The sequence below is a fragment of the Saccostrea cucullata genome, unplaced genomic scaffold (assembly GCF_032062105.1).
Source record: "Saccostrea cucullata isolate Sc308-1 unplaced genomic scaffold, CSIRO_AGI_Scuc_v1 ctg3773, whole genome shotgun sequence".
Classification (NCBI taxonomy): Eukaryota; Metazoa; Mollusca; class Bivalvia; order Ostreida; family Ostreidae; genus Saccostrea; species Saccostrea cuccullata.
This window is the reverse complement of record NW_026932232.1, coordinates 14,668-40,380: the sequence shown is the minus strand read 5'-3', so window position 1 is coordinate 40,380 and position 25,713 is coordinate 14,668. Positions and strand designations below refer to the sequence as shown.

General features: G+C 34.7%; 1 protein-coding gene across 1 annotated transcript in view; it reads left to right on the top strand.

Annotated features, from left to right (window-relative positions):
- LOC134234676 (mucin-2-like) overlaps positions 1 to 25,030 on the top strand; it is a 31,800-nt gene extending 6,770 nt beyond the window's left edge. The window contains exons 5-12 of the mRNA XM_062716735.1: positions 17,329 to 17,476; positions 17,668 to 17,765; positions 18,206 to 18,289; positions 18,439 to 18,721; positions 22,395 to 22,439; positions 22,574 to 23,116; positions 24,014 to 24,155; positions 24,675 to 25,030. Of these exons, the coding sequence (XP_062572719.1) occupies positions 17,329 to 17,476; positions 17,668 to 17,765; positions 18,206 to 18,289; positions 18,439 to 18,721; positions 22,395 to 22,439; positions 22,574 to 23,116; positions 24,014 to 24,155; positions 24,675 to 24,858 (1,527 nt within the window). The 3' untranslated portion in view covers positions 24,859 to 25,030. The remainder of the gene's footprint in view (positions 1 to 17,328; positions 17,477 to 17,667; positions 17,766 to 18,205; positions 18,290 to 18,438; positions 18,722 to 22,394; positions 22,440 to 22,573; positions 23,117 to 24,013; positions 24,156 to 24,674) is intronic.
- The last annotated feature ends 683 nt before the right edge of the window (positions 25,031 to 25,713 follow it).

Sequence of the window (25,713 nt, the reverse complement as noted above, 5' to 3'; positions counted from 1 at the left end):
ATTTCCTTTGCACACTTAATCTTTTACCAATTATAGAAGACGTTAGTTTGACACAGAACTGCAACGAAACTACGACGTGACAATCCAAGTATTCCTTTACATTTCATTTATCCTTATGTTACTTTCGTTCAAGCAAACGCTCGGCTGCCTCCGTAAACCCCTATTGCGAAATGTCGGCGTTGACAGAGACAGCCGCCATTTTGGACCCGCTACAGATTTTTGAATGCTAATATCTAGAGTTTAGATTTATCAACATTCAAACAAATTATATAGTAAGCATTATAAGGAGGGTTTCTATTAACATACCAAAAATAAATGAAAAATACTGAAAAACAAAAAAGTTAGAAAATACGATTTTTTTTAATTTGCATCTCGTAACAACCGGAAGTACTGACGACGCAGGAGAAGGTGATTCCGCAAACCACAAAGTGACAAACTATCGTCTCCAATAAGTCTCCAGGTCATATCTTTAGCTATTTTTGAGAAAAAGGGGCGACAAAATCGCGTTTTAAAATCAGGAAATCGTCCATAACTTGGCACCATAAGCGAATTTTCCAAATTTCTCTTCGGATGTAACAACTTCATATAATGACACATATTTTGTGAAAGTTTCATGAAAAACCGCTGAATAGTTTTCGAGAAATCGCCTGCACAAAATTTTGTCAAAAAAAAGAATAATAATAATAAGAATAATAAGAAACAGTAGAATCACTATAAGGTCTTCCGTGAAGACGGAAGACCTTAATAAGAAACAGAGTAAAAACAATATGTTCCCCAACTTCGTTTGGGGAACATAATAACTAGAAACTCTTGTTGCTACAGCAACAAATAAGGTCTTCCGTTCTTCTCTGTTTATCTGTAAGAACGAAATTTTTCTATTAAAAAAAAAATGAAAAAAAAAAAAAAAAAAAAAAAAATCCTCCATTTGGGCTCGATCCCAAAACCATTAGTATGAAAGTCGGATACGCTAACCACTGAGCCACCAAATTCCACAACATTTCAGGTATTTTGTAAGCTTATCATTTTAAGGTTGAAGGAAATAGTTTCAAAGTGTAAGAAATAGTTTCGTAGTAAAGTCACGGTCAAATTTCTTAAAAAAACTGAGATATTGGCTGTTTGATGTGATATTGTATGTAGGAAAATGATTAGAATAATTATGGGACACATTTGCAGTAAAGCAATGACACTTAGCATATACAGAGTTGTAAAGCGAAACTAATACACGTGGTCAGTTGCAGAGTAAATTCAAAATCCCGGAAAAACATGTGAGTGAGTCATGGGCATTTTTTCAACACCATATCGTATCAAGCGGGGTAACTGCAATTGACCTATCTCAATTGCGTGGAAAGTTAATTGATATGAAAAATCGTCATTTCTGAGTTTCAGTCGATTCATATTTAAATCTAAATAAAATTAAAATAAATTCCATACACCTAAGAAAGCAAGAATACTTGGTATTAAAATGTCGTAATGGAGCAGGAGAATCGAATGATATTAACAATAATTGCAGAAATAGCCAATACGAGTTTTAATTAATTTTTATGCTCAGCAATAACTAAATTTCAGACAGAAAAAAATGCAGATTTTGCCGATATTCACTAGAATTTCAAAATACTTCAGAGACTCACCTTAAAACTCTCAGGACACTTTCTTTCAGGTCTCTTCTTTCTTTTATTACGAATCTGATGCCGATATTTCGTTTCGTTTGACTTGTAGACATTTTCTCTAAATTGGTGTTGATTGTTTTGTTTGTTTTTTTTTAGAGAAGGGAGGGGATATTTTATAAGCATTTGTTAGAGTAAGAGTTGCAAATACCTCCACGACCTTAAGCTTGATTGTGACCTTTGGGTCAATGGGGCCAAAGGACAAGGTCATTCATCAAGGTCAAAGGTCAAGGTCATCAGAGAGAGAGAGAGAGGTAAACTTGAGATAAACACTTGAAGCTGAATCTAGATAAAGGTAATGAATATTTCTTTATTACTTTTTGAGTAAGGGTCAAAGGTCTCATTTTGAGGTTTCTCTAGACATTTGCAGTCTGAATAACATGTCCCAAAATCATTTCAAATGCTCTTTTTATAAAAGATATTGATGGGATAGTAAGAAACTCAATTTATGCAGTTTTTCTCTCATAACAGGAAGTCGTCGTTTTTGTTTCCAATGGGACTGACATATTTCGAAACTACTAGTAAAGATGATATAAGGTAATACTAAGAAAGATTCCATAAAGAAAAGTTTAAATTTTTGATTTATTTTATCACTTGCTGTGACAACCGGAAGTGACGGCGGACGATCTTAAACTCAAAGCATTTGTCTACTCATCAAGGTCTACCATCCCTACTAGTTTGGTGTCTTACCGCTAACGAGATCTAGCAATGATAACTTCTGATTTTGAGGACAGGAAGTCACGCGACCGGAAGTGAATTTTATTGAGATATTAGACATTACTGTAGACATTTGCAATCTGAATAACATATCCAAAAATCATTACAAATACTTTAATTATAAAAAATATTTATGGGAAAGAAAAATACTCAAATTATGTAGTTTTTCTCTTTTAACCGGAAGTTGACATTTTTGTTTCCATTGGGACTGATATATTTCGTTACTACAAATAAGGTGCTTTAATGTGATGCAAAAAAGTTTCAAAAAAGAAAAGTTGAAATTTTCGATTTCTTTGATCACTTCCTGTGACGACCGGAAGTGACGGCGGACGATCTTATTCTAACCGGTTTTGCCTACTCATCACGATATATCACTTGATTAAGTATGGTGTCTTAATCTCCCACCATTTACGATATCCAGCTATGATAACTTCTCATTTTGAGGACAGGAAATCACGCGACCGGAAGTGAATTTAACAATGATATTTGATGTTACTGTAAACAGTTGCAGTTTGAATAATATATGAAAAAATCATTACAAATGCTTTATCTATAAAAAATATATTAGGGGAAAGAAAAATACTGAAAATATGCAGTTTTCTCTTATAACCGGAAGTTGTCGTTTTTGTTTCCGGTGGGACTGATATATTTCAAAACTACAAACAAGATGCTATAATCCGATGCAAAAAAACTTTCATTAGAGAAATTTTCGATTTCTTTGATCACTTCCTGTGACGACCGGAAGTGACGGCGGACTGTGTTAACCCAAATGGTTTTGCCTACTTATCAAGATCTATTACTCATATAAGATTGGTGTCTTCATCTCTTACCGTTTCTGAGATATGACTCGGACAAATTTTTTTTGAAAAAAGCGGAAATCGGACATATCTGACGACCGGAAGTGAATTTTGTAAAACTGAAAACTGCATTTGAAAGATATTTTGACTCTCTATCATCTCTGAAAATTTCATGAGAATCCGTCCATTCATCTCTGAGAAATCGTCGAAAATAAAAAGGGAAAAAAATAATAATAATAATAAAAAGAAACAGTAGAATCACTATAAGGTCTTCCGTCTGAAACGGAAGACCTTAATAATAATAATAAGAAACAGAGTAAAAACAATATGTTCCCCAACTTCGTTTGGGGAACATAATAATAATAAGAAACAGAGTAAAAACAATATGTTCCCCAACTTCGTTTGGGGAACATAATAAGAAACAGAGTAAAAACAATATGTTCCCCAACTTCGTTTGGGGAACATAATAATACATAATATTATGGGCTACCACAATACAGAAGTTTCCAGATGAAAATGTTGACCATGTTGACAATGTGGGTGTGGAAATCTGTAGTAAATTTGTTATTAAAGGTTGAATGATCTAACCAAATATTTAAAACATTCCAAATGTTTACTACAATGAACAGTAATATAATTGGCGATGCTTTTCAAAATATGAACACAAAATATTCCAGTTCATGCCTTCCAATATTATAGTTAATTAAAATATCGAAATCTGCATGCACACCTTACAGCCTTTAAAAATCTGTGCAACAGATGCACTTGAAATCTGACTTCACATTGAATAGAAAAACAACAATTAACTCCCTGTAAATTAAGTCAGCAAGCAATTTGTAAATAGCCATTTACTGTCCCCACATTCTAATAAGACTTCTATAAATATACTCTGGTATATATATGCGTACAAATGGGATCATGGGTAGAATGGGGTATATAAATGACATGCCTCTGTTTATTTGGAGGCCGCGATCACTCAATCTGTGTCAAGCACCGGCAGACCTACCCTGTATATGTGTTACTGGTGATGGTCAACCACAGGTACTAGATTTAAATGTCCATATAGCATTAACACACCCTCTCCCATGCTTTGACTGGGAATATACTGTATAAATCATTACAAAACATTGAGACTATATCGGAAGACACTATAGCTGGCTTGGAAAACTGGTTTTCATGACTTATGAATGAACTCAATGACTGATTGAGCTAAACATGCAAGATTTATGCTACACTTAAAAGATAGCAGATTCAGATTAATATTTTGTACTTATATAACCAATCCTCTACAAATGTAAATAGTCTCTACACATCCAATGAATTCTAATACTGTACAGCACATTCAAACTTAATCTTGTTTAAGTATGATTGAAACACAGGCAATGCATCAATGCCATACTATCATATTAAATGTAATGATTATTTCCTAAACAGTCATCCAATTGATGAAATGTCAGATAGTCGATGTGTGTTTTTGTTATACAAAAAATTCTCAGAAAAGGAAATGGATCAGGAAATTGTTTTAAAATAATTTATTTTAATGCTGCATTCCTTACAAATAACAATATGCATAAAAATGGACACAAGTCCAATCTAAAGCAACAGTAATTGAAAATAAAGAATCAACATATGAATAGATGTATACAAGTTGCAAGAAAATTTTCAAAGAAAATAATTTTCTTATTGAGAAGGTTGAGAGAAGGGGGTATTTTTAAGATATAAATTATACAAAGTGTATGAGAAAGATGCACAATAAAGATGTTTGTTGTCTTTTGAATAAAAAAAAAAAACGCTTCCTTCCTTCCTTTCTAAAATATGGTTATTTTTGCTCTGGTTTTTCAATTTGATTTTTTTTAACTCCGAAAATCCAGTTTGTTAATATCAAAAAATGTTTTGCTGATTTTCAAGAAGATCTATCAATCATTATGGTTACATGTATCCATTGTACAGTATACTCATAGGTTTCCTTTTTCAGACACAGCAAGTTCAATCAAATGCATAAAGTATCATACCAATTTAAATTCTATTGAAGTTTTCAATCATATTTCATGTAATACCTTACACAAGTAACAGCTTTTCTATTAAGGAATACATTCTGAAACAAAATATTTGCTATGCCTTGATTGCAGGCTACATGAAAACATTCAAAATATATTCATTTTGAAACAATTAAGTTTTGTTATAATTTCAACTTCTAACAACTAACAAGGATGTACGTTTCCAGATTGTTACCAGTGTGTAGCTCATATCTTCAAAAAGGACTGAATGATAATGTTTTTTAACATTTACCGATTATAATATCGAAACCTTGGCCAATTTGGATGTCAAAATATGTTTTATAGACTTAATCCAAGTTAAAACTGAAAATTGCAATACAACAGTGAACTTGATACTACTGTCAGTGACAGATATATGTGTAGAATGCAGTGCCCTAGATTACATTAAACTAGTGCTAATTGTAACGGGAATCGTTACAGATGTTCCCCAAACACCCCCAAACTCCCTTTCGGTGCCATATTTCCTGTAAGCTTGATTGAATAAGACAAACTCTGTGCATTTTTGACTTTAACAACGTTTTTCCAGAAGGATACCAATTATATTCAATTTTTAGCATTGCACCTAAGCGCATGTGAATGCATGTGCGTTATGACCATATCATCTTGTCTACACTATTTATATATTTTAATATCTATATATTAAAGCATTCAGTCCAAAAGTAATAAAAATCACTCATTCAAGAGTATTTTTAAATATACTCGTTTCAAATGCACGCACGTGCGTGCACGTGAATGATGATCATACCTTCTTGTAGGAGTCCCTTACATCTATCTATGTTCTAAATCCCATCCTGTTTGGTTGAAAAACAAGGGAGTTATAGCCATTTAAAGTTTCAGCCAATCAGATTGCAGCACACGTTCATGCGCGTGATTTCATGATTTTTTTAAAATCATTTTGTAGGATATCCTAATGCATGACTGTATTTTAAATTTCAAAGCATTTCGTCAAAAAACAAAGAAGAAATAGCCATTTAAAGTTTCAGCCAATCAGATTGCAGCACACGTGCATGCGCGTGATTTCATGATTTTTTTTCTATATCATTTTGTAGGATATCTTAAAGCATGACTATATTTTAAATTTCAAAGAATTTCGTCAAAAAACAAAGGAGATATTGCCATTTAAAGTTTCAGCCAATCAGCTTGCAGCACGTGCACATGCGCATGCTTTCATGAAAATTCTTATATATCATGCGGTAGATCTTCATAATGTAGGTCTATGTTCAAAATTTCAAAGGAGTTTGACAAGAAACAAGAAAGTTATCGAGACTTTAGTTTCAGCCAATCAGAGCGAAGCGCACGTGCATGCGCGTGAGATCTTGCTATTTTGACCATGCTATCTTGTCTATACTACTAATGTATCCTTACATTATGAGTTTAAAAAAATTCATCAAAAAATAGAAAAGTTACGGCAATATCCATTATATTGGTAATTTCACCTGTTGCACGTGCGCGCTCTTGCAAGCACGTGCGCGCAAAATGACCTTTGTTTGGCAACTCTACATAACATGCCTACTGACCCTAAAAAGGTTTCACCTAAGTCGGATGTGTAGTTTACAAGATCACTCGTGGACAAAATTTTCCCAGGAAGAAGAAAAATAAGAATAACTAGATGCGTTCTTGTTGCTGGGGCAACAAGCAGGTCTTCCGACCGACTTCTCTTTTGCAATCTAGTCCGCGTCATCCCATGAAATGGATTTCATAATGTATTTTTTTCGTTTACGTTTATTTACATTAGTTTATCAACACAGATCGTGATTGTTCCAAGTATTTCACAAAACATCTCTAAATATAGCTTTTAAAAATCGGCAAAATCTTCCACACATGTTATAAAAGAGTGAAAAGTAATTTGCAAATGAAAAAAGACAAAAACAAAGAAAAAATTTGGGGAACGCCCCGAGCGGGATTCGAACCCCCGACAGTAAGACAAAGTTTGGTTCGGTCATATCTTTGCAAGAAACGCACGCATGAAAAAAATGAAAACATATATAGATATCTTTGAAGACGCTCTATAAACCCTGAAAATCCGAAAGAAAAATATTGAAAAACAAAAAAGTTGAAAAATTAGACTTTTTGAATTCACTTCCGTTTGCAACCGGAAGTAGGAACGACAAAAAATGAAGGACGTTCGGCACATCTACATGTGATGCTCTTTCATGTCCATGAGTTTCAATGTCATATCTTTAGCCGTTTTCGAGAAAAGTAGTGTACAAAAATCCATTTAAAAAATACAAATTTCCCCCAAAATCGCGAATGGAAGCAAATTTTGAAAAAATGAAAAACACGTCTGGAGATATTAACTTGATGCATCTTTCCTGTAAAAATCTTTGAAATTCGTACAGTCACAGCTGAGATATCGCCATAACTATGAAAAAAGAATAATAATAATAATAATAATAATAATAGGAAACCGACGGAAAACAATAAGGTCTTCCGAAGGAAGTCGGAAGACCTTAATAATAACTAGTGCTAATTGTAACGGGAACCGTTACAGATGTTCCCCAAACGCTCCCCAACTCCCTTTTGGTGCCATATTCCCTGTAAGCCTTATTAAATAAGACAGCATCTGTACATTTTTGTCTTTAACAACGTTTTCCCAAAAGGATACCAATTATATTCAAATTTTAACATTTCACGCGTGCCCATGTGAATGCACGTGCATAATGATCATATAATCTTGTCTACACTTTCTATATATTTAAATATACTTTTTATTAAAGCATTTAGTCCAAAAGTATTAAAAATCACTCATTCAAGTGTATTTTTAATTTCACTCGTTCCAAATGCACGCACGTGCGTGCACGTGCATGATGACCATACCTTCTTGTTAGAGGCCCTTATATCTATCTATGTTCTAAATCCCATCCTGTTTGGTTGAAAACCAAAGGAGATATAGCCATTTAAAGTTTCAGCCAATCAGATTGCAGCACACGTGCATCCACGTGATTTCAAGAATTTTTTTCTAAATCATATTGTAGAATATCCTAATGCATGACTATGTTTTAAATTTCAAAGCATTTCATCAAAAATCAAAGGAGATATAGCCATTTAAAGTTTCAGCCAATCAGATTGCAGCGCACGTGCATGCGCGTGATTTCTTGAAATTTTTTGCATATCAAATTGCAGGATGTCCTAATGCATGACTATGTTTTAAATTTCAAAGCATTTCGTCAAAAAACAAAGGAGATATAGCCATTTAAAGTTTCAGCCAATCAGATTGCAGCGCACGTGCATGCACGTGATTTCATGAAAATTTTTCCATATTATATTGTAGGATATCCTAATTCATGACAATGTTAAAAATTTCAAAGTATTTCGTCGGAAAACAAAAGAGATATTGAGATTTTTGTTTCAGCCAATCAGAGCAAGGCGCACGTGCATGCGCGTGAGTTCGTGCTAATTTGACAGTGTCATATTATTAACACTATTAATATATCCTTATGTAATGAGTTTCAAAGCATTTCATCAAAAAATGTAAAAGTTATAGCTATATTAAGTATATCAGTCAATTCACTCATTTCACGCGCACGCACGTGCAGGCGCATGCGCGCAAAATGACCTTCGTTCCGCACACCTACACTACACACCTATTAACCCTAAAAAGGTTTTAGCTCAGTTGGGTGAACAGTTTCTGAGAACACTCGCGGACAAAAAAGTACCGGAGAACAAATAAGAAAAAAAATAATAATAACTAGTGCTAATTGTAACGGGGACCGTTACAGATGTTCCCCAAACGCTCCCCATCTCCCTTTTGGTACCATATTCCCTGTAAGCTTCATTAAATAAGACAAACTTTAGGCATTTGATACTTTAACAACGTTTACCCAGAAGGGTATCAAGTTCATTCAAATTTTAGCATTGCACGCGTTCGCATGTAAATGCATGTGCGTAATGACCATATCATCTTGTCTACACAATCTATATACTTTAATTTACTTAATATTAAAGTTTTCAATCCAAAAGTATTAAAAAATACGCTCATTCAAGTGTATTTTTGATTTTACTCACTTCACGTGCACGCACGTGATACATGAGCATGGTGACATAACTTCTTGTAGAAGTCTATTACCTCTATCTATGTTTCAAATCTCAATCTGTTTGGTTGAAAACTAATCGAGTTATAGCTATTTAAAGTTTCAGCCAATCAGATTGCGGCGCACGTACACGCAAGTGTATGGATGTGCATGGTGACCATACCTTCTTGTAGAAGTCTATTATATCTATCTATGTTCCAAATCCCATCCTGTTTGGTTGAAAACCAAGGGAGTTATAGCTATTTAAATTTTCAGCCAATCAGATTGCAGCGCACGTGCAAGCACGTGTTTTCATGAAAATTGTTATATATCATGTTGTAGTATATCCTAATGCATGGCTATGTTCAAAATTTCAAAGAATTTCATAAGAAAACAAGAAAGATATTGAGACTTTAGTTTCAGCCAATCAGAGCGAAGCGCACGTGCATGCGCGTGAGATCTTGCTATTTTGACCATGTCATATTGTCCATGCTACTACTGTATCCTTATATTATGAGTTTCAAAGCATTTCATAAAAAAGTTAAAAATTTACGCATATTTCAATTAAATCGGTCATTTCACGTGTTGCTCGTGCGCGCTCTTGCAAGCACGTGCACACAAAATGGCATGTTGACAATGTCATCTTATCTACATTTATAATATGTCTATATATTCTAAATATCAAAGCATTACATCGAAAAATGTAAAAGTTACGGCAATTTCAAGTATATTGGTCATTTCACGTGTTGCACGTGCGCGCTCTTGCAAGCACGTGCGCGCAAAATGACCTTTGTTCCGCAAATCTACATAACATGCCTACTTACCCTAAAAAGGTTTCCCCTTAATCGGATGTGTACTTTACAAGATCATTCGCGGACAAAATTTTCCCGAGAAGAAAAATAATAATAATAAGAAACAGAGTAAAAACAATATGTTCCCCAACTTCGTTTGGGGAACATAATAATAAGAAACCGAGTAAAAACAATATGTTCCCAAACTTCGTTTGGGGAACATAATAAGGCAGGAAAATTCAAATTCTCATTTCTCTACTAGGATTTTTACATCGGGCTCGGAGTTGGTTTTATTCAGAAAGACAGGACTGGGTTCAAGGCGACTAGGGGTACCACACCGGTAATTGACCAATCAAAATGAACTTAGTCAATTGTAGTCCCATACATACAAAGCCGATTTCCCTTTCTTTTGGGATTTTTTTTATTTCCTTCCAGGCCATTTTGACAACTCTGGTACCTGTGCCTAGGAAATTTTATCTACTCTGTAAATAAATAAAGTTTTTTGACAGGAACTATTTTCCCAGGGCATAGGAGGCTACTTCCTGGGGTGATTTTGAGATGTTTATAAAGACATTGAAAACACGTGGATTTGAGGGTAGCCTTGTTTGCAGATGCAAAAAAATCAGAAAATGTCGTGTACGTACCCTGGGGTTTTTTGGTGTCAGTTAATGTGACAGGTATTGTTTAACACCCCCTCATTAATATTTTTTTCATGAATTCAAATACCTGATGTTTTACGGGGAAAGAAACGTGTATTGCTTTTTAATATACGGAAACTGGCTGTTTCTGGGGATTGTGTAATTCTAAAAAAAATTCAAATAAATTTCAAAGGAAAAAAAAAAGAAGAATGCTTGGTATTAAAATATTAATTCATATCAGTAGAATTGAATGCTATTAACGACATCTAGAGATATAGGCTTTGAAAGGTTTATATCATATCTTTGTTCGTCTGCACTTAAATTTCAAACACGACAGAATTTGTAATTTTTGCCGTAAAAGTTCATTATTTCTATATACTTTAGAGACTTACCGTAAAACTTTCAGGAAACTTTCTATCAAGTCTTTTCTGCACCTTAAGTGGAATTTTATGTCGATCCCAGGTGTGGATTGAGTTTCAGGGAAATTTTCTACGTTATTGATTTTTTTTTCCAGGAGAAAGGGGGGGGGGGGGGGGGTTGACTTATTTATTCTAAGCATTTGTTAAAGTGAGTTTGTAAATACATCTACGAACTTGAGCTGGATTGTGACCTTTGAATCAAGAGGTTAAAGGTCAAGGTCAGAGGTCAAGGTCAACAAAAGCATTTCATAAAGAAATATAAAACTAACGGCCATATCAAGTATACAAGTCATTTGAACATTGCACGCGCGCGCAGGTGCAATGCATGAAAGCCATATCATCTTGACTACACTTTTAATATGTTTCTATCCTTTGAGTTTCAAAACGTTTCATCAAAAATTTACGACTATATCAAGTATATCGATTATTTAACGCATTGCGCGCGCACAGGTGCATGCATGCCCTTGCATTCAAGTTTGATAGTAGCATGATGTAGGAATCCGTCATATCTATTCATATTCTAAATTTCATCCTGTTTTGTTGAGAATCAAAAAAGTTATAGGCATTTAAAGTTTTAACCAATCAGATTGCAGCGCACGTGCATGCGCGTGTTTTCATGAAAAATGTTATATATCATACTGTAGTATATCCTCATGCATGACTATGTTTAAAATGTCAAAGCATTTCGTCAAAAAACAAAAAAGATATTGAGATTTTTGTTTCAGCCAATCAGAGCGCAGCGCACGTGCATGCGCGTGAGTTCGTGCTAATTTGACCATGTCATATTATCTACACTATTAATGTATCTTTATTTAATGAGTTTTAAAGTATTTCATCGAAAAATGTAAAAGTTATGGCTATATAAAGTATATCAGTCATTTCACTCATTTCACGCGCTCGCACGTGCATGCGTATGCGCGCAAAATGACCTTTGTTCCGCACACCTACACTTCACACCTATTAACCCTAAAAAGGTTTTAGCTCAGTTGGATGAACAGTTTCTGAGAACACTCGCGGACAAAAAAGTACCGGAGAACAAAGAAGAAAAAAAAGAATAATAATAATAATAATAATAATAATAAGAAACCGAGTAAAAACAATATGTTCCCAAACTTCGTTTGGGGAACATAATAAGGCAGGAAAATTCAAATTCTCATTTCTCTACTAGGATTTTTACATCGGGCTCGGAGTTGGTTTTATTCAGAAAGACAGGACTGGGTTCAAGGCGACTAGGGGTACCACACCGGTAATTGACCAATCAAAATGAACTTAGTCAATTGTAGTCCCATACATACAAAGCCGATTTCCCTTTCTTTTGGGATTTTTTTTATTTCCTTCCAGGCCATTTTGACAACTCTGGTACCTGTGCCTAGGAAATTTTATCTACTCTGTAAATAAATAAAGTTTTTTGACAGGAACTATTTTCCCAGGGCATAGGAGGCTACTTCCTGGGGTGATTTTGAGATGTTTATAAAGACATTGAAAACACGTGGATTTGAGGGTAGCCTTGTTTGCAGATGCAAAAAAATCAGAAAATGTCGTGTACGTACCCTGGGGTTTTTTGGTGTCAGTTAATGTGACAGGTATTGTTTAACACCCCCTCATTAATATTTTTTTCATGAATTCAAATACCTGATGTTTTACGGGGAAAGAAACGTGTATTGCTTTTTAATATACGGAAACTGGCTGTTTCTGGGGATTGTGTAATTCTAAAAAAAATTCAAATAAATTTCAAAGGAAAAAAAAAAAGAAGAATGCTTGGTATTAAAATATTAATTCATATCAGTAGAATTGAATGCTATTAACGACATCTAGAGATATAGGCTTTGAAAGGTTTATATCATATCTTTGTTCGTCTGCACTTAAATTTCAAACACGACAGAATTTGTAATTTTTGCCGTAAAAGTTCATTATTTCTATATACTTTAGAGACTTACCGTAAAACTTTCAGGAAACTTTCTATCAAGTCTTTTCTGCACCTTAAGTGGAATTTTATGTCGATCCCAGGTGTGGATTGAGTTTCAGGGAAATTTTCTACGTTATTGATTTTTTTTTCCAGGAGAAAGGGGGGGGGTTGACTTATTTATTCTAAGCATTTGTTAAAGTGAGTTTGTAAATACATCTACGAACTTGAGCTGGATTGTGACCTTTGAATCAAGAGGTTAAAGGTCAAGGTCAGAGGTCAAGGTCAACAAAAGCATTTCATAAAGAAATATAAAACTAACGGCCATATCAAGTATACAAGTCATTTGAACATTGCACGCGCGCGCAGGTGCAATGCATGAAAGCCATATCATCTTGACTACACTTTTAATATGTTTCTATCCTTTGAGTTTCAAAACGTTTCATCAAAAATTTACGACTATATCAAGTATATCGATTATTTAACGCATTGCGCGCGCACAGGTGCATGCATGCCCTTGCATTCAAGTTTGATAGTAGCATGATGTAGGAATCCGTCATATCTATTCATATTCTAAATTTCATCCTGTTTTGTTGAGAATCAAAAAAGTTATAGGCATTTAAAGTTTTAACCAATCAGATTGCAGCGCACGTGCATGCGCGTGTTTTCATGAAAAATGTTATATATCATACTGTAGTATATCCTCATGCATGACTATGTTTAAAATGTCAAAGCATTTCGTCAAAAAACAAAAAAGATATTGAGATTTTTGTTTCAGCCAATCAGAGCGCAGCGCACGTGCATGCGCGTGAGTTCGTGCTAATTTGACCATGTCATATTATCTACACTATTAATGTATCTTTATTTAATGAGTTTTAAAGTATTTCATCGAAAAATGTAAAAGTTATGGCTATATAAAGTATATCAGTCATTTCACTCATTTCACGCGCTCGCACGTGCATGCGTATGCGCGCAAAATGACCTTTGTTCCGCACACCTACACTTCACACCTATTAACCCTAAAAAGGTTTTAGCTCAGTTGGGTGAACAGTTTCTGAGAACACTCGCGGACAAAAAAGTACCGGAGAACAAAGAAGAAAAAAAAGAATAATAATAATAATAATAATAATAATAAGAAACCGAGTAAAAACAATATGTTCCCAAACTTCGTTTGGGGAACATAATAAGGCAGGAAAATTCAAATTCTCATTTCTCTACTAGGATTTTTACATCGGGCTCGGAGTTGGTTTTATTCAGAAAGACAGGACTGGGTTCAAGGCGACTAGGGGTACCACACCGGTAATTGACCAATCAAAATGAACTTAGTCAATTGTAGTCCCATACATACAAAGCCGATTTCCCTTTCTTTTGAGATTTTTTTTAATTTCCTTCCAGGCCATTTTGACAACTCTGGTACCTGTGCCTAGGAAATTTTATCTACTCTGTAAATAAATAAAGTTTTTTGACAGGAACTATTTTCCCAGGGCATAGGAGGCTACTTCCTGGGGTGATTTTGAGATGTTTATAAAGACATTGAAAACACGTGGATTTGAGGGTAGCCTTGTTTGCAGATGCAAAAAAATCAGAAAATGTCGTGTACGTACCCTGGGGTTTTTTGGTGTCAGTTAATGTGACAGGTATTGTTTAACACCCCCTCATTAATATTTTTTTCATGAATTCAAATACCTGATGTTTTACGGGGAAAGAAACGTGTATTGCTTTTTAATATACGGAAACTGGCTGTTTCTGGGGATTGTGTAATTCTAAAAAAAATTCAAATAAATTTCAAAGGAAAAAAAAAAAGAAGAATGCTTGGTATTAAAATATTAATTCATATCAGTAGAATTGAATGCTATTAACGACATCTAGAGATATAGGCTTTGAAAGGTTTATATCATATCTTTGTTCGTCTGCACTTAAATTTCAAACACGACAGAATTTGTAATTTTTGCCGTAAAAGTTCATTATTTCTATATACTTTAGAGACTTACCGTAAAACTTTCAGGAAACTTTCTATCAAGTCTTTTCTGCACCTTAAGTGGAATTTTATGTCGATCCCAGGTGTGGATTGAGTTTCAGGGAAATTTTCTACGTTATTGATTTTTTTTTCCAGGAGAAAGGGGGGGGGGGGTTGACTTATTTATTCTAAGCATTTGTTAAAGTGAGTTTGTAAATACATCTACGAACTTGAGCTGGATTGTGACCTTTGAATCAAGAGGTTAAAGGTCAAGGTCAGAGGTCAAGGTCAACAAAAGCATTTCATAAAGAAATATAAAACTAACGGCCATATCAAGTATACAAGTCATTTGAACATTGCACGCGCGCGCAGGTGCAATGCATGAAAGCCATATCATCTTGACTACACTTTTAATATGTTTCTATCCTTTGAGTTTCAAAACGTTTCATCAAAAATTTACGACTATATCAAGTATATCGATTATTTAACGCATTGCGCGCGCACAGGTGCATGCATGCCCTTGCATTCAAGTTTGATAGTAGCATGATGTAGGAATCCGTCATATCTATTCATATTCTAAATTTCATCCTGTTTTGTTGAGAATCAAAAAAGTTATAGGCATTTAAAGTTTTAACCAATCAGATTGCAGCGCACGTGCATGCGCGTGTTTTCATGAAAAATGTTATATATCATACTGTAGTATATCCTCATGCATGACTATGTTTAAAATGTCAAAGCATTTCGTCAAAAAACAAAAAAGATATTGAGATTTTTGTTTCAGCCAATCAGAGCGCAGCGCACGTGCATGCGCGTGAGTTCGTGCTAATTTGACCATGTCATATTATCTACACTATTAATGTATCTTTATTTAATGAGTTTTAAAGTATTTCATCGAAAAATGTAAAAGTTATGGCTATATAAAGTATATCAGTCATTTCACTCATTTCACGCGCTCGCACGTGCATGCGTATGCGCGCAAAATGACCTTTGTTCCGCACACCTACACTTCACACCTATTAACCCTAAAAAGGTTTTAGCTCAGTTGGATGAACAGTTTCTGAGAACACTCGCGGACAAAAAAGTACCGGAGAACAAAGAAGAAAAAAAAGAATAATAATAATAATAATAATAATAATAAGAAACCGAGTAAAAACAATATGTTCCCAAACTTCGTTTGGGGAACATAATAAGAAACAGAGTAAAAACAATATGTTCCCAAACTCCGTTTGGGGAACATAATAAGAAACAGAGTAAAAACAATATGTTCCCCAACTTCGTTTGGGGAACATAATAATAAGAAACAGAGTAAAAACAATATGTTCCCCAACTTCGTTTGGGAAACATAATTATGATCAGTGGGGTAGGGTGGGGATGCATTATGTATAACAAGGGGGAAATCTGGTAAAGAACAGAATGGTCAAAGCTTCTCAGGTGAGCGATGTGGCCCATGGGCCTCTTGTTTATTTTGATCAATGGATTTTATGAACGTTTTACATCTTATTCTACCTTCGAAACTGAATTCTATCCCTTTTTATAATAATTTATTTATAAATTCGTCATTTCTATTTATTCATTCAATTTTAAAAATAAACAAATAAGAAAACTATTGGAGGCAATGGAAGTTACAGCAGGTTCTAAAATTGTCCTTAAAATGAATTTCAAGCGAAGCAGTTCAATTATAGTTTTGAACATCATATAGGAAGTTGACAATTTCTTAATTAATGATAAAGGGATACCATTTTCCTTTTAAGTGTACTTAGGGCATGTCTTAGTTGTCCTTGGATTATGACGATTTATAAGAATTTTCTCTAGTCAGACTGATTCGATAGAGGAACTTAGGATTAAGAGTTTTCTAGGATGGTCTTCCTACAGAATACAGACAGAAGTTTTAAAAATCTGATTGTTGGGGTCTAGATTAGTCTTGTATTTAATTTTATGATTTTTTGATTTTTTAATAACAAAAGTTGCTGTAAAATGCCTGCCCCCCCCCTTCTCAATTAAATAAATCAAAATAGATTCAACATTTTAGAAAAAAAACTATTATATAAAGGGGTTTTGCTTCTATGTAGAATAATATAGACTTCATATTTTCCATGTTTATTCAAGGATATTCGTCCCTGGTTAATAATTTGTTTTTCCCATAATAACTTTTTGGTATACATGACCCTTCCACAACACTTTTGCCACGGTTTTTTTTGCATGAATCTGATGCAAATAATTTAACCTTAATGTAAAAAGTGATTTTGAATGGTATTCACATTAAAGTCGTATAGTTCATAATCTTGCTATATCGATTATATATCGAAGAAAAATTTGGTCTGACATATTTAAGTTCTATACTGCATATGGTATAAAACTAACGCATCCTTTTTCAGATATGTCACATTACCCAGTGCAAAGAAAAAGAGAGTGGGTTCAGTTACAATGGAAGTAACCATACTCTGAGATCAAGGAGAGCCATAACTCCGATCCACTGTACACAGTGTTGTAAGACCGACCGATGTAATCTGGACCTTTGTGGCTGTAACTATTGTTTTTGTTTTGTTTGTTCGTTTTGTTTTTGTTTTGGGGTTGTTTTGTTTGTTTCTTGTTGTTTTTTTTTTATAATCGTCGCCATCTTTATCTTAGTTTTCAAATTAAATATTGGCAATGTTACTTACTATGCTTTTCAATAAGATTTAGTTAATAACATATTGCAATGTGCTATATTTTAGTTAAGAAAACTGGTGCCGACGCATTGAGATGTTATTCTTGTTCCGATATCAGACATCCAAAAGAATGTAATGACGTCATCTACTGCCAGCCGAATGAGGTACATCTCTCATAATTTCAGACCTTTCACAGGAAAATGCTTTTAGAGAAGCCGTCCTAATTTTAAAAAGCATTCACACAGGCTCACATGTACTTTCTTAATCATATTCTTTAAAACTTGGCAATATCTGAAATATTTTTATAGACTTTACATGCAAAAGCAGAGTAAGTTGGTTCTTACTAGAAATAGAAAGGGGCGCAGAAGTCGAGAGATCATGACTTTCTATAAGCTTCTTCAATTACTTGTACTCGAGGATTTTTTTTCTATTCTTTGTTGAAATAAATATATGTTTAACAGATATTTTACCCCTGAAGGTGGGGTTTAAGTTTGAATCGAAGTAGAATGGTGGTTTTCCCTTCTTTTAAAATGTGTCTCTAATGTCTGAAGTTATTTTTATTGACTATAAATACATTTTGAATCATGAAAGAAATTTCTTTCAGAAATGCCTAATCACAAAAGAAATACGTATAAACCCCGACGGAACACTTAGTCCCGTGTATCAGCAGCGATGCGAACGGAAACAGGTAAATATATTTGGGGGTCTATGTGGGGAGAGGGGGGAGTGTTAAAAGAGCGAATTCGCGTTTACAACCACGTGCGCCAATCTCAAACCCAAATCGTATCCAGGTGGAAAAAAAAACATCCTTCTGAAAAAAAATATTTTCTTTATTAGTTGTGCATAGCTGTTCATGAACACAATAAAATTCCAACGCCAACCAGTGCCACAACTACAGCCGCTACAACCACCGCCACCACCACAGCCGCTACAACCACTGAAGAACCACAAACTACCACCATTTCTACCACCACCACCACAAAGAAAGTCGTTGAACTGACTCCTCCCCCATTGTTTAGATCACTCGGTCGATACCGTCGCAGTCACAACTTGATACAGATAGGAGCGGACTGCTGCGATGATGACTACTGCAATAATTTTGAAATCGGTGGACCAGTTCGTAAGTAGCGATCACATTTACCGTTGGCCATTATTTTGTTGACAACAAATAAAGTACATTGTATACCAAACACAGGCACTTGAGTTGTTTCGGAAAAAAAATTACCCATCGTATAATGATAACACGTGTTATTATTATACACTGTACTATGGGTTAAAAATTTATTACAGAAACAAATGTCTGTGATACCAAATATAGAATACACAAGGTATCAGCTTTTCAAAAAAGGCTATTGAGCAATACTTTTGTGGGTTTAAAATATGTCCTTACTTTACATTTTGAGAACCTTGTGTACAAATGAAATCCTTGATTTTATTTGACTTGTAGAAGAATCATCACTACACTGCATACTAAAGAGTGCTCTTGGATCTAAATAGCTGCAGAACTGGAGCATAGGCGCCTATGAACTGGAGCTCTCCGAAAATATATTGACAGACCGGTCTATCAATATTTTTTTTCCGGAGAGCTACAGATCTGCAGCTAGGATCTTAATTGAAAGCTTCATTGTACACCTATTATAAAATCTGTTATCAATTCATGCACTGTAAACATTTTAAAAGATGCGATGGATTAATTAAATACACATTTTGTTGGAGTGTATTTTATCCCTGGAAGTAAACAGTAGTAATGATAGTTCTATCTATAGTAATGAGTGTTCATTTATGTTTTTTTTTAAAGGGGGAGGGGGTAATGCCACTACATGTATCAAATATTGAGAATGATATAAGTAAATTCAATATTTAGACACCTTTTCGGAAGAAAAATCCAAGATTTTGCACTGGTTTCTTATTTATTGTGTGCATCTGAACAGACATAAAATAGATCGTGCATCTGAAGACCATTACTTGTTGAACTGCGTTGTTTATTATTTTTGGACTAGTCCATTTATGGAATAAACCAACCGCGGGATCGGGAAGCAAATTAGAAAAATCATTTATTGATAGTGTTGCATGTCCAAATACTGATATATACGATATGTTATAAATGGACTGATCAGAGACATATAAAACCATGGTTTTATATGTCTCTGGACTGATCCAGCAGTATAGAAATGCATAAAAAAGGATACACGGACATGTTGAAACGGTGAATCACATAGAATATTCTGTTCCACGCAAAAAGAGTAAATGAAGTGAACATTGCAGTATTTTGCATCAGTAATATCATTCTTTTTTCGGAAAATTGTTTCTTTTAAAATGCAGGTAAAGAATTGCAAAGTAAATCAGCTTGCACAAAATTTAGCTCTTTGGGTATGATCGCATAGTTTCGGATCATGCAGATATTAATCCTTTTACAGCCTGACGCCGTGACGTCGGGCAAACATAAAGAGTGTTGCAAGAAATGTTTCCTTTCGGTCATTCCTTTTTTTGAATATCATATATTTTTCGTCCATTGCCACAACGTATTCCTTTTTATTACCGTCTTCCAAGGTATAGTTAGTATAGTATAGTATAGTATAGTTGAAGTTTTTTACAGTCTTCGGACTATGCACTTCCTCTCTTTTGTGATTGGTAGAAAATGCATGATGAGAAAATTTTCAATTATTTCATTGGTTGAAATGCTGTTCAAGGCAAGGGAGATAACTTTCTGATGATCTAATTTTCGTACGACTTAACAATTTTGCAAGATTTTCAATCTTAAAAAAATGACAAAACGAACAACAAAATCAGCAGTAATTAATTCCTAATAACATGATTTTTTGTATAGCAATAAATAAAAAGATCTCTTTAATTTCATTATAAATAAAATTTGATTTTTATTGCTTGCAGGCTTTACAATTTGTTATTATTCTTTTCCTCTTTCTTGTTTGAAGAAGGGAATGGAATCAGCCGAAGTTTGCCGAAAGCTCTCGGCCAGTTTACGGAGATGACCGAGTAACAACCGTGGTAGGGCTAATGCCAGTAAAAAGTTAATGTAGAAATACAAAATCAAGAAATTCACAAGAATTATACGGCCTGATAGGTGTATATCAGTTTACTGTTGAAGATTGTTGCTAAAGACGGTAAGCTTTTTTAAAAAGCTCTACTTGTATGACGTCTTTTGTTGGACCAGGTATATGACAAATGCACCGTGCCCTTATTTTATCACCAGAAGTTTAAGGTCACTGACAGAAAAAGTATAGGGCTTGTTTACTTAGGTCTTTCCACCTTTCCGTGGAAAGACCTGTTGAAATTGTTCTGTTTTTTTATTATTTTTTAAAATTATTTTTCCGCCGAATGGTTTTTTGTTTCACAAGTTATCGAAGAGATTTATAGTTTATAAAAATGTACTCCTTTAATGATTTTTTCGTTTGACCCTGCGTATATGAACTTCGACCCCTTTCGGAGTCATTGCCAAGTTAGGCCATTCCAAGTTTTTTCTTTGTTTAGCATCCACCCATCTTTTTAAAACCTACCTACCTATTCGCAAAAACACACAAGCCAAAACATAACACAGGCTTAAAAGTCATAAAAAATGACGCCCTTCAAATGACTTGATCTAACTAAACTGCTTTAATAGAAGAAATATCTATTCTTAAGCAAAAACAAGGGGTTTAATGCTTAAAATACACCCAATATAACTTACTGTACAGAATTATTTGGAGAAATTGACAAAATTAAAAAATTTCGACTTAGCTAATCAATTTCAGGACTCCTGATGTTGTGTGTTTTTTCTTATATTGGGTGTCAAAAACCAAGGCGCACGCGGACGCTAAACATAGAAAAAACTTGGAATTGCCTTATTGTCAATTTTGTCAAGGTCAAAGGTCAAGGTCATTTCAGAATTTTTAAAATTTTCATATTTTATCCTCTAAGCCACTTTTGGTTTCTTTTTCATAGTATTTAATTGTAAGAACTTACATATAAAACAAAATTAAAATTCAAAGAAAGTGGAAAGACCTCTAATTGTTCTGTGAACAATAGGTCTCCCAGTTTTTTCTTTGTAATATCAAAATATGCGAAATTTTTAATGCTTCACATCTATGTTGTGATATTGACCCAGAGTCACTTTGTGAGTAAGGACCTAGGCCCAATGAAGATCTTTCGAGCAAGTTCAAGCTTTTCTATATCATGCAGCTCCGACGAAAGACCTCTCGTTGCTTTGCGGAAAACTTGCTCTGACTAGATTTTCATATTTTATATGTGAAAGGATGTTTTATATAAAAAGGTAGGGAGAATCATTTAAGATAATATCTTAAGCATGTTAAAGAACATGACTGGATTAGTTTCTCATTGCACCTCGGTTCGAGATTTGGATTTCATAATTACTTGTACTTAGGCAACGATTCATGAACCGCACAGGTCGTTTTGTGAACAATTCGGCTCATTTCGTGATCGGTAAAATTCGTTTCTTGAACGATACAGTACCTTTCCTGCATTGAATGGTTCGTTTTGTGCCTGATGTGTAATAGTCTGCAATATAACCACACGATTTCATATTACTTCTTTTTTTTTTTTTTTTTTTTTTATTACAATTTTTTTTTCGATACATACATGTACCCCCTTCCCGAGAAAGGATGAATCCCTCCTTTACTAACCCCTTAATATTCCACACATGAACAAAGGAATAATTATACCACTGCTAGTCTTCAAAATATTTGTTTTCATCATGTTTTAGTTCATTGTTAAATGATCTGATATAAATCGAAAAAGTCTAGCTGATGTAACCAAAAATATTGTTATTTTGATTTCAGACAATGACCAAGAATTAATCTCACTGCCCGATAGTTACGTATGTCGTGAGTACACTATCAAACATTGATAATTCAAATTACCGGTTGAAGATTATAGATATACATTTTTATTTATCCTTATATTTTTTTATGTTAATGAAGACGTCGACTCAATGAGCATTATCAATTTTAATAAACAGCAACAACCACTACACCAATAATAAATTTTACCATGCCAATGACAACAACAACAACAGCTAAGCCGACTACAGAATCTACAACACAAAAACCAACAACTCTAAAAACAACTCCATCAACAAAGACAACACCCAAAGCAACTACAACAGTGACAACAAGTACCATACCAACAACATCAACGACTGCATCAACTACAGCACCGACGACAACAGCAGGCACAACAACAACAGAATTGACAACAGAATCTCCTACTACAATAACACCGACTACTGTAGCACCAAAAACAGCAATACCAACAACTGAACCCCCGACAACAATAAAAACAACACCGACGACAAAACCGACAACAACAACACCGACGACGACTACAACAACACCGACCACAACAACAACAACAACAGAACCAACCACAACAACGACAACACCGACCACAACAACGACAACACCGACCACAACAACGACAACACCGACAACGACAACACCGACGACGACAACGACAACACCAACGACGACAACACCAACAACAACAACTCCTAAACCACCAAGTATGTTTCAAAAAACTTAACAAGGCAGTATTCATGTTTTGGGTATCTCAGTTTTCTCTTTGTATTTTCTGCCTCCTGTGTTCAAAGATCGGTTGGGGTGGAAACTTATTATACCCCCCGCTTGAAAAAAGGGAGGGTATATAGTAATCGGTATTTCCGTCCGTCCGTCCGTCTGTCTGTCCGTCCGTCTGTTACGCTTTGGGGTACCCATCTCTTATCCACAACTCCTCTCATACCACTGAAGGAAATTTAATGAAACTTTCACAAACTCTTCATTACATATTGCCATTGTGCACCTCCTATTTTACTTTTTGATCAGACATATATTTTGGATTTTCCAGAGCAAAACATGGACACTGCCATTATATTCATATGGGAGATGGGGGGTATCATTTAGTGAGCCCATTGCTCACAGTACCTCTAGTTATTGATCTACTTCATTGTGTTTTCTGGTTTAATTAAATAATCTTGTTATACTTTTGAAGTAATCAAAAGTGACAACTTTTGAAGTAATCAAAAGTGACACGGAATATTGAGAACATTACACAAGGTCATCATGGTCAGAAATGGAAAAATGCAAGTTTATAATTAAATTTGGCATAGGTTTTCTTGAACCTAACCAAAAGGGTCAAATTATCATTTAATTCAGTTTTCAATTAATATTTTTGGAGAGACGGATCCTTCAAATGAGACCGTATAAACGAAGATCCCCTGTCGCAGTAGGTGCTGGCATGAAAAAAAAAACCTGACTGCTTAATGGCAGCAAGTGCTATGTATAGGACAAAATTTGCAGCTCTTCAATGGCAAGTTGTGGCACTTCCATATGAGTGAAAAATTTTCAAGAGGGAGGATAAACAACATAGAAACGGAATTCTTACCATAATGTTTACTTTTCAGCTTCTTGTTATCTGTGCAATGGTATGCCTATCTACATTTGTGAACAATTCTCCACACCTCTACAGTGTGCTACAAGTGAACAACAGTACTGCCTGAATATTCTGGTGAACAACAGAGACGGGTCAAGGACATTAGACAGAAAGTAAGATTTCAAACTATTTAAATTTTTATTTAAATATATTTCATCACAAATACTTGGGAAGTAGTTTCAAGGATAGAAGTTCAAATGAAATTGTGGTTGGCAGGCACACAACTTCTCCTCCCTACTCCCAATATGCAGAAACACAAACAAACTTCGGTTTTAATCTCAGAATACATGTATTACATGTAGAGTATGTCTTGTTTGGAATGGTTTAGATCTCAGGTCAATTTACAAATGAAATACACAAATTCCAGCATTTGCAAGAACAAATGTACCAAAGAGATAAGAAAGTCCTCCATAAAAAAATTGTATTTTTCAGTTTGTAAGAAAGTGATTTTCTTTTTTTTTTGGGGGGGGGGGGGCACGAACAACCCCCCCCCCCCCCCCCACCACTACCAGATTGAAAACCATTGCTAAAGATGTGTACACTACACTTATTTTCAACCTGGAAATTTCAGGTACCTTATTAAAATTGTTTTCATGAGTATTCTCATAAGTTTTGATCATATATTTTTTCAGATGTGCAACAAAAGATGAGTGTAAAACCAAGTGGTGGGACCAGACCTCGGATAGACAAGAATGTTCTGGATACGATCCTTCAAGTTATACCGCGCAATATTTCACCTGCACCTTTTGTTGTTCATCTAGCCAGTGTAACAAAAATATAGTCCCAGATAATCTGTATGTGCCAGATCAGCAATAATTAACACTACAAAATATATACACTCTTAATGTGATAGAGGTGGTGCAAGAAAAAATGCAAAATCAAAATAACTGTACATATTTCATATCAATGAACAAAATGTGTTTTACCAAATATAATCACATGGATATTTTAAACAGATCTTATTCTTTCATTCTAACCTGTTTTAATGATAGGACAAATCCAGCTACTTTGGTAGGTATATAAAAGTTATCAGAAAATTTGAAATTCAGTGGCTAGTGAAAAATTCTGAGAAACTGACATTCTCAACAAGAGGCCAATGGGCCACATCACTCACCTAAGAAATGTGGCTAGGAAAAAAGCAGAAATCAGTTCAGTATTGAAAAGTTTTAATCCATAAGAGTTCCCAACCTATCCTTAGAACAGAAGGGGCTAAACTTGAATCTACACTAACTACATGTAAGAATGCTTGGCTTGCATATTTCTGTAACTGACTTTTTTACCCTTTAAATTTGAACTTACTCTGTGGTCTCATCCTAACCCCCATTGTCGCAAACCACGGCCAAAATGTACGATCCTCTCCCATTCTGGCCGTGCTTGAACGAGGAGAGAATTCTTCGTAGCTCATTAAAATATTGACCAATGCGAGTAAAGCATAGTCGGATGATGAACTTTATTGCGACCTTTCAATATCCCATTGCTGGACATGAAATATTTCTTGTATACTGTTGATGTCAGTTGTTGCAATGGAAACAAAACTTGCCACTGACTGAATATGACGTCACAATAGAGAGGCGTAATTATTCAAGATTACGACACTTTTTGTGATCAAGCAGCCACGGGTGGGAGAAAGCTATAAATGCGGACTCCGGACCGTGGCTTGAGACGATGCCA